At 43.4% G+C, this 13,404-nt stretch overlaps 1 protein-coding gene across 1 annotated transcript; it reads right to left on the bottom strand.

The window, feature by feature from the left end:
- Window positions 1-6,778: 6,778 nt before the first annotated feature.
- On the bottom strand, window positions 6,779-13,218 carry MRPL50 (mitochondrial ribosomal protein L50). The gene is made up of 2 exons (XM_075560242.1): window positions 13,096-13,218; window positions 6,779-10,613 (listed from the first exon to the last, which is right to left on the bottom strand). The coding sequence occupies exons 1-2, from the start codon at window positions 13,191-13,193 to the stop codon at window positions 10,226-10,228; spliced, it is 486 nt and encodes a 161-aa protein (XP_075416357.1). The 5' UTR covers window positions 13,194-13,218; the 3' UTR covers window positions 6,779-10,225.
- Between the last annotated feature and the right edge of the window lie 186 nt (window positions 13,219-13,404).

The following is a 13,404-nucleotide window of genomic DNA, read 5'->3' on the forward strand; positions in this document are numbered from 1 at the left end:
TAAAAAAATTATGTTTAAGTTTTTCTGTTTAATGAGTATAGACTTTCAGCTTATAGTGATAGATGACAAAATTTTGGAAATAGTGGTGATGGTACAACATGGCAAATGTAATACATCACTGAATTCTGAACTTTAAAAAGGCTAAAATGGAAAGTGTTCTGTTACATATATATGTATCACAAGATCTAACCAATAAAATAATCTGAGATTTCCGGCAACCACCTACGGATGGTCTTGGATTTATACTGCATAGAAAATTCCCCTATATAAAATTCTCGTCATGTAGCAAGAAAGGCAGAAACTGTTGGAAGCGAGCTGAGGAATGAATGGTTATTAGTGGCCAGTGAGTCAAGTCCGACCCACGTTGGCCCCGTGTGTGCTGAGGACAATCACTCCGCGAGGGGGTTCAAGGCTCTCCTCAGCAGAACACCAGGTCTGTCTGCTGACGCGTGTCTGGGCGGCTTTACCGTCAGCCGCCAGCTAGTGGTGACGTGTTCAAGCATTTATCCCATCCGGGAACTTAAAAATTAAAGTACAGATAATTTGTTCAGCAAGTTTAACAGTTGAAGTGAAGTTCAGGAGTAGCTGCTTTGTACGTTGTTTTCTACGGTATGATTTTCAATGTGAAAGCGCCAAAGGCGGAGCTGGATGCTGTTATGAAGGCGCCAAAAGAGAGGTATTGCTACTAAGAAATCAATGAGAAACAGAACATTGTCGGTCTCCCAAGCAGCTTTAAGTCTAATGAGTTTAGAGCAGAAACAGGCCATGGCCAACACCTTTCAATATTCCAAGTCTCGGTGTAAGCAATCAAAGTCAAACAGCATAACTGTACCAAGACGCAGATTCATACCTCCTCATTGTGGCTCCACATTGGGCTGTGATGTGCACACTTTCCTTTTCAAACCTGTCCTCGTGAAGACGTCACTGAAGATAGAGGTACTAAAGCATGTGTGGTGAAGCAATCAGATGGTCTCTGGCTATCAGAAAGAACAGCATCTGGGCTCTCAAGTCTTGTCTCAGAACAAATAGCCATCTAAATGAGTTGCCACCTAGGCCCACCCCAAAGAAGCACACCAACGAATGTGATCAAAGATTTGTGAGCAATAAAATCAAAGATCAGAGGGAGGGACTATATCAGAACTTAAATTCTGAGCACTCATTTACAGAGTTCTCACATGTACTAAGTCTTCAATGAATTCTCTGTCCATTGACCAAGAATATAAATAGTCTTGCTCCTGGACAGAGTGCAGGAGAACGTGGATTGGTGCAGACAGAACTCACTGGCAGTAGTCAGTGCTGACCCATAGCAACCCCCTCTGGGTTTCCCAGACAGAGACTGTTGATGGGAGTAGAAAGCCCAGCTGTAGCTAAGGTAAAATTTAACATCTTACCTGTAATTTGTCTTTCCTTCTAACTCATTTTCAACTTGTTGTAGTTTATATTACATTCTGTTATCTCTTGAGCTTCTTCTGTGTTTTATTCTGTTACTGTTGCTGGTTCTTTGGTTGTTTTTTTTTAACTTAAATGATTTTCTTTACATGAAATTCAAAGTAGGTAAATCTACAGAGACAGCAACTAGACTGTGTCTTAGGATTATGACGGGAGGTTGAGAAAAATGGGGAGCTGATAATGCATTCAAGAATGAAGAAAAGGTTTCAGAATCATTTGGGGGCAATGAATACACCACTCTCTGAATATATTTAAGCATTGAATTATAAGCTACATGAATTAGATGACAATAAAACTATTCTTAAAATTAAAAATAAGGTATCATTACAAATTTTATAGACACTAGCAAATAAAAAAGAAGTGTATGCAAATAAACATGAAAATTTAAATGAGAAAAAATATATCTTTGATATCCTGGATTGATTATTTACATTGTAGTACTAGGCAAAGTCCCCAGGTAGCCTGAACAGTTAAGCATTCAACCCTAGTGCAAGGTTGCTACTTGAACCCACCCAAAAGGGTCTCAGATAACAGGTCTGAGGGTTGTTTTCCACGTGAATGGTGAGAACCTGAAAAATGCTGTGCAGCAGTTCTACTGAGGACACAGGGTGTTACCAAGAGTCAGAATCGATTTGGCAGCAATGACTGTCCGTAACAGGGCTGCTCAGTGGAATAAACCCTGGTGACATGCACACCCCACTCAAAAAGCAGTTTCACAGAATAAGTCCGAACAAGGCTTTCTTAGGCTAGCTGCAAATTGTGTTCTAAGTAAAATACAAATAGGGATTTAGCTCATGAAATGGAGAATGATTCTTATTTAATATTTTGTCAGTTCAGAAAATGAAGTGGTGTTACCAAGTCCTGTTAAGAAAAGAGCCGTGAACGGGTGAGAGGTGCATGTGGCTTTGTGGAATGTAGCCATTTCTATTGTTCCTTTCTAGAAAGCGCTTCCTCTTTGTAACATCAAGTTTTTTAACTTCTGGGTGAGACTCTGCTCCATTTAAGGTATCAGAGATGTTCCCTTTCAGTCTCTAACTAGCCAGAACTAGAAACCCTACCAGTACGTCTAAAGGCTAGTGCAAGTATAATTACTTACCTGAGATCTTGGCGAAACACTTCTGCTTCCTCAGACGTGGAAGCAGAAAGAGTATTTGCCCTCTTGCTCGGTTAGGGCCCAAAGTCTGGGGAAATCAACTCTTGCAATGACTTTGAACTGTCCTGTTTTCAGGTAGAAGTACTTGAGGCCTCTGGAATCGTTATTTCCCAGAATGATTAACTTCAGCATGTTCAGTAGTCTCTGCAGATCAGTGGTTCTCAACTGTCTGAACACTGTGGCCCTTTCATACAGTTCCTCATGTGGTGGTGACCCCCCCCCCCCCAACCATAAAATTATTTTCGTTGCTATTTCATCACTGTCATTTTGCTACTGTTATGAATCAGGTGACCCCTGTGAAAGGGTCATTCGACCCCCAAAGGGGTTGAGATCCACAGGTTGAGAACCGCGACTGAAATTCTAATCTCCAAATACACCCCTGCAGTCTGAAGATCCAAGGCAAGCACAGCAAGTTCTCTTTCGCCCAGTTTGTTTGATCGGTATAGCTAGAAGGGGCTTTGAGCCATCTAGCAATTCAGCTCCAAGGACTCACGGCATTTTTGTCCTCTTGGCCCAGGGAGCAATTAAATGTATTCTTTTTTCACTCTTGTAAAAACTCATTGCAAACTGTAGGTCTGTTCCTATTGTGTTATTGTTGTTTTAACCTTTGAATGCACATAGTACACAAGTACACTCACTGGATTCAGTGTCAAGTCTAAAGAGTAAGAGAGATGGCTTTACTGTCCCAGCCATCACCTTCTTCCCTAATGCAAGTACGGTTGACACTTTTTACTGTACCTAAAAGTCGTTTCAAATATTTATACATTTTAAACAAGTCAGATATGTTTTAAAGGCTCATTGCTTGGTCTAAGTTGGTTCCCACATGCTGCAGAGCCGACCTGCTCCATAGGTTTCCCTGGAACCTTTTACAGGAAAACGATTGCTAGGTCTTTCCTCCCTGGTGCCATGAGGTGGGGTAAACCACTGAAGTCAAAGTGAGTCGCAGTTGCTGATGGGTACCACGGGATTGGTTCCCACTCATAGCAACCCTGTGCACGAGAAACACAGCCCGCTCCGCATCATCCTCCCCATTGTTATGCTGAGCCCACTGTTGCAGCCACTGTGTCAATCCCTGTTGCCCAAGGTCTTCTCTTTTTCCCTGCCCTTCTACTTACCAAGCAGGATGTTCATCTTCAGGAGCTGGTCTCTCCTGACAGGTCCCAAGTACATGAGATGAAGTCTCACCCTCCTTGCCTCTCAGGAGCATTCTGGTTGTACTTCTTCTAAGACAGATGTGCTTGTTCTTTTGGCAGTCCGTGCTATTTTCAATATTCTTTGCCAGGTCAAAGGCCTGAGTTCTTCAGTCTTCCTTATTCCATGTCCAACTTTCACACACATGAGGAGACTGAAAATACCATGGCTTGGGTTAATAGCCAGGTGTAAACTGTTTGGGCCACCCAAATGATGGACTATTTTAAGGTCTTTTTACTTTACAACTTCCTTTCCCATTTAAAAGAAAAAAAATTATTTTGAGGCAAATTGAAAGACTTTCCAAAGCACCACATGAACTTCCCACATGCCATTGCCCAGGGGTTTTGCTGATGTTAACAGTTGACCTGGTGGCAATCTCATTACCCAAACTAATAAGTTAACACGGAAAAGTTATAAACCACGGACTTTGCCACTAATTTTTCAAATGTTCTTATTCTGTCCCTAAGTCTAATGCAGAATTCCACATTGCATTTAGTTGTCATGTCTCTCGTGTTCTTTCCCAATCTGTGTGATTTGCTGTTTAGTTGGTGATTTCTTGGACTAATTCTGCAAAGTTGATATAGTTTGTTTTAAATGGTCACTGAAGTTTCCACACAGTGGGCTTAGTGGTCAGCCAGTGATTAGATTTTTTACTGCTTGGAACCAGAAAGGCTCCCAGTCTTTACCAAAGTGTCAGTCCCCCTCTCTTCTTCTTCTCCCTCTCCCCCCCTCCCTCCCTCCCCCTCCCTCTCTCTCCCTCTCTTGTGCAGACCCTCCAGGTCAGCAAACACTGAATTTAGGTCAGCTTCTTGTGTGCTCCAAATGGTTTTGCTGCCTTGAACATTGCTTTGTTAAATGGTTCCTGATTGTTTTCAACAAATGCTTTCAGGAGAACGCTGTTTGTACTGAATTCTGAATTAGGCCAAATGTAAACAACTTCTGTAAGTAGGGATTTTCAGAAATACTTCCAGCTAGGTCAAAAACTCCATGTTTTGCGGTTCTTCATTCTGCCCCCTCTAGCGGTGAATAGATGTAGTGAATCTGATCAAGAAAAGGAATGTGCTGTGTGAGGAAGGAGCCCTGGTCCTGGTCGCATGGTGGTGTAAATGCTAGGCTGAGAGAGGTCAGGTCGGCAGCTCCACAAGAGAAAGAAGAGTCCATCTGCTTCCACAAAGGTTTGCAGCCTTGGAAACCACACGGAGCAGCTCTCTTCTGAGTGATAATCTCTTTGACAGAAAATGTTAATGGGGGCCCACGTGGTACTATTGGGTAAGAATTGGACTGCTAGCCTGAAAGTTGGTGGTTCAAGCCCAGCAGTGGCTTCTTGGAGAACGATGAGGTTATCTGCCCCTGTAAGAACTTACAACCCCGAAAATCTTGTATAAGGTCAAGAGGAGTTGGAACCTAATCGATGGCAGGTTTCTCAGATATGCAGCCCTGGTGGTGTAGAGGATGATACATGTGGCTGCTAACCACAAGGTCTGTGGTTCAAATCCATTGACTGCTTGTTGAGAGAAAGATAAGGCTTTCTGCCTCCATAAAGATTTACAGCCTCAGAAACCCACAGGCAATTCTACTCTGTCCTATAGGGTTGTTATGAGCTGGAATTGGCTTGGTGGCAAAGGGTGGGTGGTGGATGCAGTGACAGCCACCGGCAGTGGTGGTCCACTACAGCAGGAGGTCTGGTATAAGCAGCACAAGGAGCCAGCTAAAGGGGAAGTACCTTATGCAGTCTGCCTGCAGTCAGGTGGAGAATCTTTCCTAGATCAGAGCACTTTAATGGCATAATTTTCCAAAACCAAGCTCACTGTCATCAAGTCAATTAAGACTCATAACCACCCTGTAGGACAGGAAACCTGTGGGTTTCCAAGACTGCAACTCTTCGAAGGAGTAGAAAGTCTCCTTTCTCCCAAGGAGAACTGCTGACCTTGTGGTTAGCAGCCCAGTGAGTAACCCACTACATCTCTAAGGCTCCTCTGCCCTATAAACCACAAGATGCTATAGTATTTCACCTGTTGTATACCAAACATCTGCTTATTGGGGACTCTTTAAAAACAACAGGCTGTTTACAGTCTTGTTTGGTGTTGGTGAGCTGGGGGTATAGTGGAAATGCAGAGCTGAGATCCTAAAGGTCAGCAGTTAGAAACTGCCAGCCACTCTGCAGTAGGGTTTTCTACTCTGTCTTGGAAACTCACAGGGGCAGTTCTACCTGGCCCTATGGGGTAGCCAAGTCGGCATCAGCTGTATGGCAGTGGAGGTTTTGGGGGTTTGGTTTTTTGGTAATAGGCCTGAGCTTGCTCTGAAGTAAACAACTTGAAGCCCAAACAGTTGACCTTGGGTTAGACGCCCAGTGCTTACCCAACAATGTTAAGCCACCAATCGGAGCTTGTTTTCCTGATTGCTAACATTGACTTTCCCTGCTATCACCAGTCTGGAGAGAGGCAGGGAGGAAGAGGGCAAGTTAAAATATTCCAAAATGTGTGCTTCTGGGAGTCTTTAGGTCCTGCTCCACCATTCCCATTCATGTCTGGCTGAAATGCTTTCTAGAACACCTTTTGTACTTCCATAAAAGAATGCCAGAAACTTGGTGACTGCACTCCTGTCAACAATTGATATTTTTCTTCTTTTTAAATCATACTCATCCCTAGTTATTTAATGACATATCAAGCCACTACCACAGTCCATTTCGGCTCATAGCAACCCTCCATGGGGTTTCCAAAGGGTCCATCTTTACCGAACTGGCAGCTTCGTCATTTTCCAGCAGAGCAGCTGGTGGGTTTTGAACTGACGACCTTGTAATTGCAGCATGCTTTTCTGACATCACCACCAGGGTCCCTGTGAATTAGTTACAGGGGGAATGTGAAGGTGGTGGGGGATTTGGTGGTTCTCAAAGTTCCAAAAGTGGGAATTGTGTCCTAAAAAAAATTTGTTACAATGAAACATCGCAGCTGATGTGACCTCAAAAAAGTCTTTAATTTCGATTTCCTTAAAGAAAGGATCTGCTCAAAAGATAACCAACAACCTATTTACAAAGAAAATCTGTACCATCTGTCAGTAAAATGAAAGGGTATCCCTGTGAGCAGAGAATGGAAAATGAAAACAGAGAATCGGGAAGTTGGGAAGGTTCTAAATTTTAGTGAACAGAAAACTACGGGACACAAAGCGGCACAGCTGCAGGCACTTCTGCTGCGGCTGTTTGGCTGCGAGAGGTTCCCGGGCTTCTCCTTGAGGGACTTCTAGAAGAGGGCGCTGCTAACTAAGACTCAAGGGAAAAGGCACTTTCCCAGCACGTGGGATGTTTAACAACGTGTGCAAAAACTAAGCCATGAAGCAAATCTCAACATATTTTAAATACTGACATCGTAAAGTCTTCTCTCAGACCACAGAAGTATCAACATTAGAAATCAATGACCTAGAAAACAGCCAAATATCAAAAAATTAAATACACTTTTAAATAATCAAGAGTCATAGATGAAATCACATGGCACATGAGAAAATATTTCAAACTAAATAATCAAACTATAACTTATGTATAGTATGAAGCTAACACTAAATAGCAGTCTATCATTTTAATGGCTTCTATCAGAAAAAAAAAACAATGCTCCACAACTAAGCTTCTCAAGACCTGCTTCTTTTCAACCTAAAGGGCTGTTAGCTACCCTTTGAGATCCCAAAGGTCATGGCCCCACCCGAGTTTTGCAGGAGCCAGTGTGCAGTATTGGGATGGCTTGCATTTCTGTCACTGGAAACTATGCCACCAGTATTTCATATACAAAAAGCGCTGCTCGTGGTGGGCAGGTTTTAGTGACGCTTCCTGATTGAGACAGATTAGGAAGAATGAACTGGCAGCCTACTTTTGAAAAACAAAAAAACTCATCATTTAACACTTTAGGAAGGCAGTGGAACAGTCTGGGTTTGGACCACATGAGCCTGTGGTGGGAAGGCATTCAAAAGGCAAATGGAAAGTGCCACCTTCTCAAACTAGATCGACGTTTAATGGCATGAATGGAAGACAGCTTTTATGACCTTCGTTTGCTGATTTTGCATGACTCAAAATGAGAACAGCCGCAAACATCCTTTAATGTAGTCTGTGAAATATGAATCTAGAAAAAAGTTAGAAGGGAGAGGAAATGGATGTGTCCATTTCAAAGAAAGATGATCAAAGAGAATGCAGAAACCATCAAATAATATCATTAATCTCACACATAAACATTTTGCAACGGATCACTCAAAATGCCTACTTCAGTAGATCTGGGGTGGAAATGCAAATTTTCACGGGTAGGATAAACAAGCATTTCAATGGGAATAAACCAATTTAAAGCCTAATTTTATACTGCTAGAAGCATTATGTAAGACAATTTCGGTTGACCTTAAATTTCTTTTAGCAGATGTTACACAACTCAGCATCCTACTGACTTAGCTAATACCAGTGGCAGAAGAACAATTTTTAACTTTTAAGAATCTTTTGTAAGCATTTCGAAATTACATGTTTCACTACCTCAATGTACAAGTTAGCAAACCAAACAGAAACTGTTCAGGGGGGACTGAAAGTCATCCTGGTAAAGTCAAACTATAAACCAGTGATGCCCTCTAGAAGTTACGGATGGAAATGCAACCAACCGTCAGATACGTACGTGTACCAGGACTGTTGTTTCCAGTGGCGATCCCTGTCTCTCACCTCAACACTAGTGTCTAGGGCCACTCGAGTCCAAACATAATCCCTGGGAATATCACCTGAGAGTTTATTTGAAATGTATTGGGCTCAGGACCCACTCCAGATCTGCTGAACCAGAATCCATATTTTAAAAAGATCCCCAAGTGATTCCATCAATACTGAGTTTTGAGAAGTGTCCTAGGATAATATTGGCTAACACAAATTTTCATTCTGCGGGATACTTGGCTTTGGCAATCAGTCTTTTTTCACACTGACCTCCCCATCCCTTACTTGCCTTTTGTAGACCAGGATTAAAAGATGTATGGGAAATGAATGCCCCAATCTTACATGTAACAATCATTTCCATGCTGAAACCCTTTTCTATGCAACAGCAGCAGGAAGGATGAATTGTGACATCTATTTGAACTTCCAGGGCTCCAAACACTGACACTCAAGACACTTAGGAGGTTCTTAAAGGTAGTCTTGGAAATCTGATTGTCCACTGAGAATACTTACAGGGTACAACAGTATTGTGATTAATTTTTCCAATATGCTAGAGCTTAATTGTTTTGCCTTTTTCAGGATTCAGACTGGGGCGAAAATAAAGGCACTTTCTTTTGCTTAAAACTTTCCTATCACATTTCTTTCAGAATTATTAGTACTAAAAGATCAAACAATATCACTCCTTCCCTGTCTCATTCAAAGCATCTGGCAAGATATTGAGTAACTTCCACAAAGTAGGTACTCCAAAATACAGAGAACTGCCAGCCTACTGGCTGCTCATAGACGCTGCAGGTACTAGGGCCACGCTTTAAGTCACCTGATTGGCACAGGATGTAAAATAACAATGAGCTCCTTTGAAAGGGGGAATGTGTGTTTAGAAATATAAAGTCTGACACATCTACTACTAGAAAAAGATGAGGTCACACAGCACTGTGTAGTTCTTCCTTTTTTCAAAGTGAAAATGCTTAAGCTTTAAGTGTTACCTTGCTCAGGGATCAGGTGGGGAAAGAATCTCCATGTTTTCCTTTTCAGTTCTGCTCGGTACCCGACTTTCAAACTAGGAGGCAGCCCTAATAAGCTCATCACGTTTAGATGTGTAGTATCACTCAACAACACTGGTGACTGTACATCGGATGCAGCCTTGCATGGCGGGGTCATCCGCTAGCTGTGTCAGGAAATTAAGCTTCAGATGACCAGCTTCCTGCCAGTTTTCAAGTTTACAATTGTTTTAAGACACACTTTAGGGACCCTTTTTAATTTCAAAGAATACATTGCATCACTACCATTTCTACTATTACATTGATGCCCACAGTCAAAGAAAGAAACAACTTATAATAAGCAACATAGCCTTTTATGTCTTAAGTCTTTTTGTATATACATGTTTCTTAGATTTAAGAACCCCCACCGGGCTAAAGCATTTGCCTGCAATTACCGTTTCATGCCTGTGAGAGGTAACAGCCACCTGGAAATTTGGAATGGCTTCCTGTCTGACACCCATGCTAACTGGAGTGTCCTCTGGAGGAAAATGTCATAAATCATTAATGACCCGATCACATTAGGTTAACTTTTTTAAAAATTCAGCAAATTTGAAACAAATTCCTGTTATTTGTCAATTCATGATAGAAGAAAAACAAAGAGATGATGCCTTCTTCCTCCCATAGACAACGTGGGCTTAGAAAACAGGCGGCACTTGACAGCATAAACTATCCAACGGTCTAACGACACCGTCGTACTTGGAGGGAGAGCGATTTCCAGGCGTTCCCTCTCTGAATTTCTCAGTAACCCCAAGTGATTTTCAAATTGGGAGGCAGGTTCCTAGCAGTAAGCTCATCAAATTTCGCTATGTCTTGGGCGGGGATGGTGTAGAACTCAAGAACGTCTCTGACTGTGCACAGCTGATGGAGCTTTGAGTTGGGAACCGCATGGCCCAAGTCGTCAGCTAGATGTGCCAAGAGACGAAATTTCAGATGACCATCTTCCAGGGAGATGTCCTGCCAATTCGGAGGAACAGATGGACCGAAGACTTCTTTGACACGAGATTCTAGACGACCTTGGAGATCATCAGGTGGCGTGTATGTTCGGCTCCGTAAGGGTGGGCACACTGGCACAGGATCTTTCTTCACCTCTTCTATGACCTCATCCACTACCGGCTCTTTCTCTTTCCTGCAATCATCAAAAAACATCTATGTGAATCTTTGGTTCACATTAGTGAAGTTAGCAAACAGCAGACCCAATCTTGCCCATCAACTAAAACCAAGATGATCTGCACACTTACTACTCATCTGTACAGAGAAAAGGCAGGTCCGTCCCCTCAGGATGCTTCAGGTTTAAGTTGACATAGTATCAAAGCCAATAAACTGACATGCTGTAAGAATTCTTAAGAATGAAGAAACTTTCCTCTTTGGGATTTCCAGTTCTCTAGAATCTGACCTCAATTTACTTCCCTTACCTCCCACCAATCTCCTATAGCCTCTCCACTACCCAAACTACACCGCCTCTCAAATGCGCCCCACTAGCCCGACAACACAAGCTGGCTGAAGCTACATCCTGAAATGCTCACCTTTCATCTCTACATGCAGAAATTTTACCCTACATACTTGTGTATAAGTCGAGTTTTTCAGCACATTTTTAATGCAGTTTTTGTGGTCAAATTAGGTGCTTCGGCCGATATTTGGGTTGGCTTATACTTAAGTATCTATGGTATTTATCCTTCAAGTTCTAACACAAAACGATTTTCTCCAAGTAGCTTTCCCTAACCTCCCAATCAAATCCAACGGTGAGATCCTCTGAACTCCCATGGCATTTCGTTTCTATTGTTCTCAGGACGCAGCACATCCTACCTGCACTTTAATTTTACTTACATTCCATTTCTCAGAACAAGGCTTCTCAAACTCAGCAGTATTGATATTTTGAACTAAGCAATGCTTTGCTGTGGGAGACTGTCGTGTGGGCTGTAGGACATGCTTAGTCTCTCCCGTAGATAGCAGGAGCACTCCCACCCTCAGGTCCTCACAACAGAACATAGCTCCAGACACTGTCAAAGTTCTGAGCGTGAGAAAGGCAAAACTGTCCAGAGTTTAGAATTACTGTACCAGATTATGAACTCCTCACTACAAAAACCTGTTTTATTTTCGGACTATCTGAAAACACAAATATCTTTTTGAGTAACTAATTTTGGGTCTATGACCTAATGATCTGCCAGGCATACTATTCAGTGCTGGATATGACTTATTCACGGACTGCAGGGTTTCCTGTTTCCCATGGAGTTGGCCTCTGTTTGGGTTTAGTCATCCCCACAGAAACTGCTGCACCTGGCCATGAGCTTGGTTTGTAACGCTCGTCCTCTTTGCCTACTCAAGGACTTTCTTCCAACAATGAATCCCTGTCTGCATCAAATATTTATCTTCTTCTCTCTCTGCTAGAATAGTCCCATGGATACAGACCCCTGTAATACCTACATCTTTAAAGAAACGAACTTCTTCTGGGGCTCCAGGTCACCCCCTTCTTTCTAAGAAAGCTTTTCAAAAGAGCTGTCGATATTGTATCTACTTCCTCACATCTTTCTCCTCAAACCAGTCCAGCCACAGTGCCTTACACTCAGACTGAAATTCATTCCTCCCATCTCACAATCTCTTCTTCTGCTCAACTTCAACTTCCACTTCCCGAAATTACATTCTACATTTGATCTTTTTCCACTTTCTCCTCCAGGACAACATACTCTTATGAAGACAAAACTTTGAGTGTTGTCTTATTCACTACTATATCCCTAACACTTAAAAATATGCCCTGGCATACAGTACATTCTTTATTAGTTGACTTAATGAATAAACCTGAAAACATCAACTTGAAGGTTTAAGATAGTAACAGTCAATAGAGAGGTGTAGGTGACTCATGGACTGATGTTCAAGGTAAAAATTCCTTCTGGACAGTTTTTGTTTGAAATCTAAGGGCGCCCTGAAGAGCATGCCAAAATAGCCTTTGAATCAAGTATTACCTTCAAAAGATTCCTCACAGTGCGGTGGGAAAAGCAGATGAGGAGTTAGGTAGCCTGTGTACTAGACCCAGCTCTTCCATGAACTTGCCTTGTGACTTTGGAGAAAAAATACCTTCCCTCTGTGGACCTCAGTTTCCTCCTATGTCAATAGTTCCTAGTTCCAGAACAAACTTTGTCACTGCTGAGCCAGCCTGGACCATGAAGACGCTGAGCCAGGGAAGATGTTTTCTGTTTGTCTTGCAAACGAACGAATGAATGGGCAAAATGGAAAGGCTGCGCTTATCTGACTTTTACTTGTGAAGAAAGATACCCCGCAATGAGAGGTTGAGCACGTCCATGGTCCCACTGAGTCATTTAAGGCCTGGCCTCGCGCTCGCTCCTCGGTACTTAGTACCTTACTGAAGGGAGGGGAAGGGAGCTACTTCCGTGATGGGAAAACGGGAGACGCGACTCTGGGTCTCAGCCTGGCGACGCGCAGCGCCGAGCCCTCTGAACTCGGCCCCACGTGCACGTCTTGCATGACACCCCTTTGCCTCCGGCCCTCAGCTACCGCCGGCCGCGTCCTAGCGTGACGCCCCCTTTTCAACCGGTCCCCTCTGCCCGTCGCTTTCTCTCGCGTGAAAGTGACCCACGTCTAACCGCCGGCTTTACCTGGATCGAGACCAAAAGTGGCGTGGCGGCCCAGTGACCAGCCATGGGAGGCTTCTCCTCCTAATGCCGAGCGCAGCCACAGCCGACAGAGTCGCCATTTCCACGGCGAACGACCCGCCTGAGCTCCGCCCTCAGACGTGCAGACGCGCCGAGACCAGCCAATGGAGCGTAAGCCTAGTCGCAAACGCCACGCCCCCACCCTCGCCCTGTGCACTCTGGGAAATGTAGTCCGGTCGTTCTGGCGGCCAGCCTGGACTGGGGCGCGCTCTCAGAGCATGACGGGAGTTGTAGTGGGGGGCGTCCCGGGAA

This window comes from Tenrec ecaudatus, chromosome 10, assembly GCF_050624435.1.
Source record: "Tenrec ecaudatus isolate mTenEca1 chromosome 10, mTenEca1.hap1, whole genome shotgun sequence".
Taxonomy (NCBI): domain Eukaryota; kingdom Metazoa; phylum Chordata; class Mammalia; order Afrosoricida; family Tenrecidae; genus Tenrec; species Tenrec ecaudatus.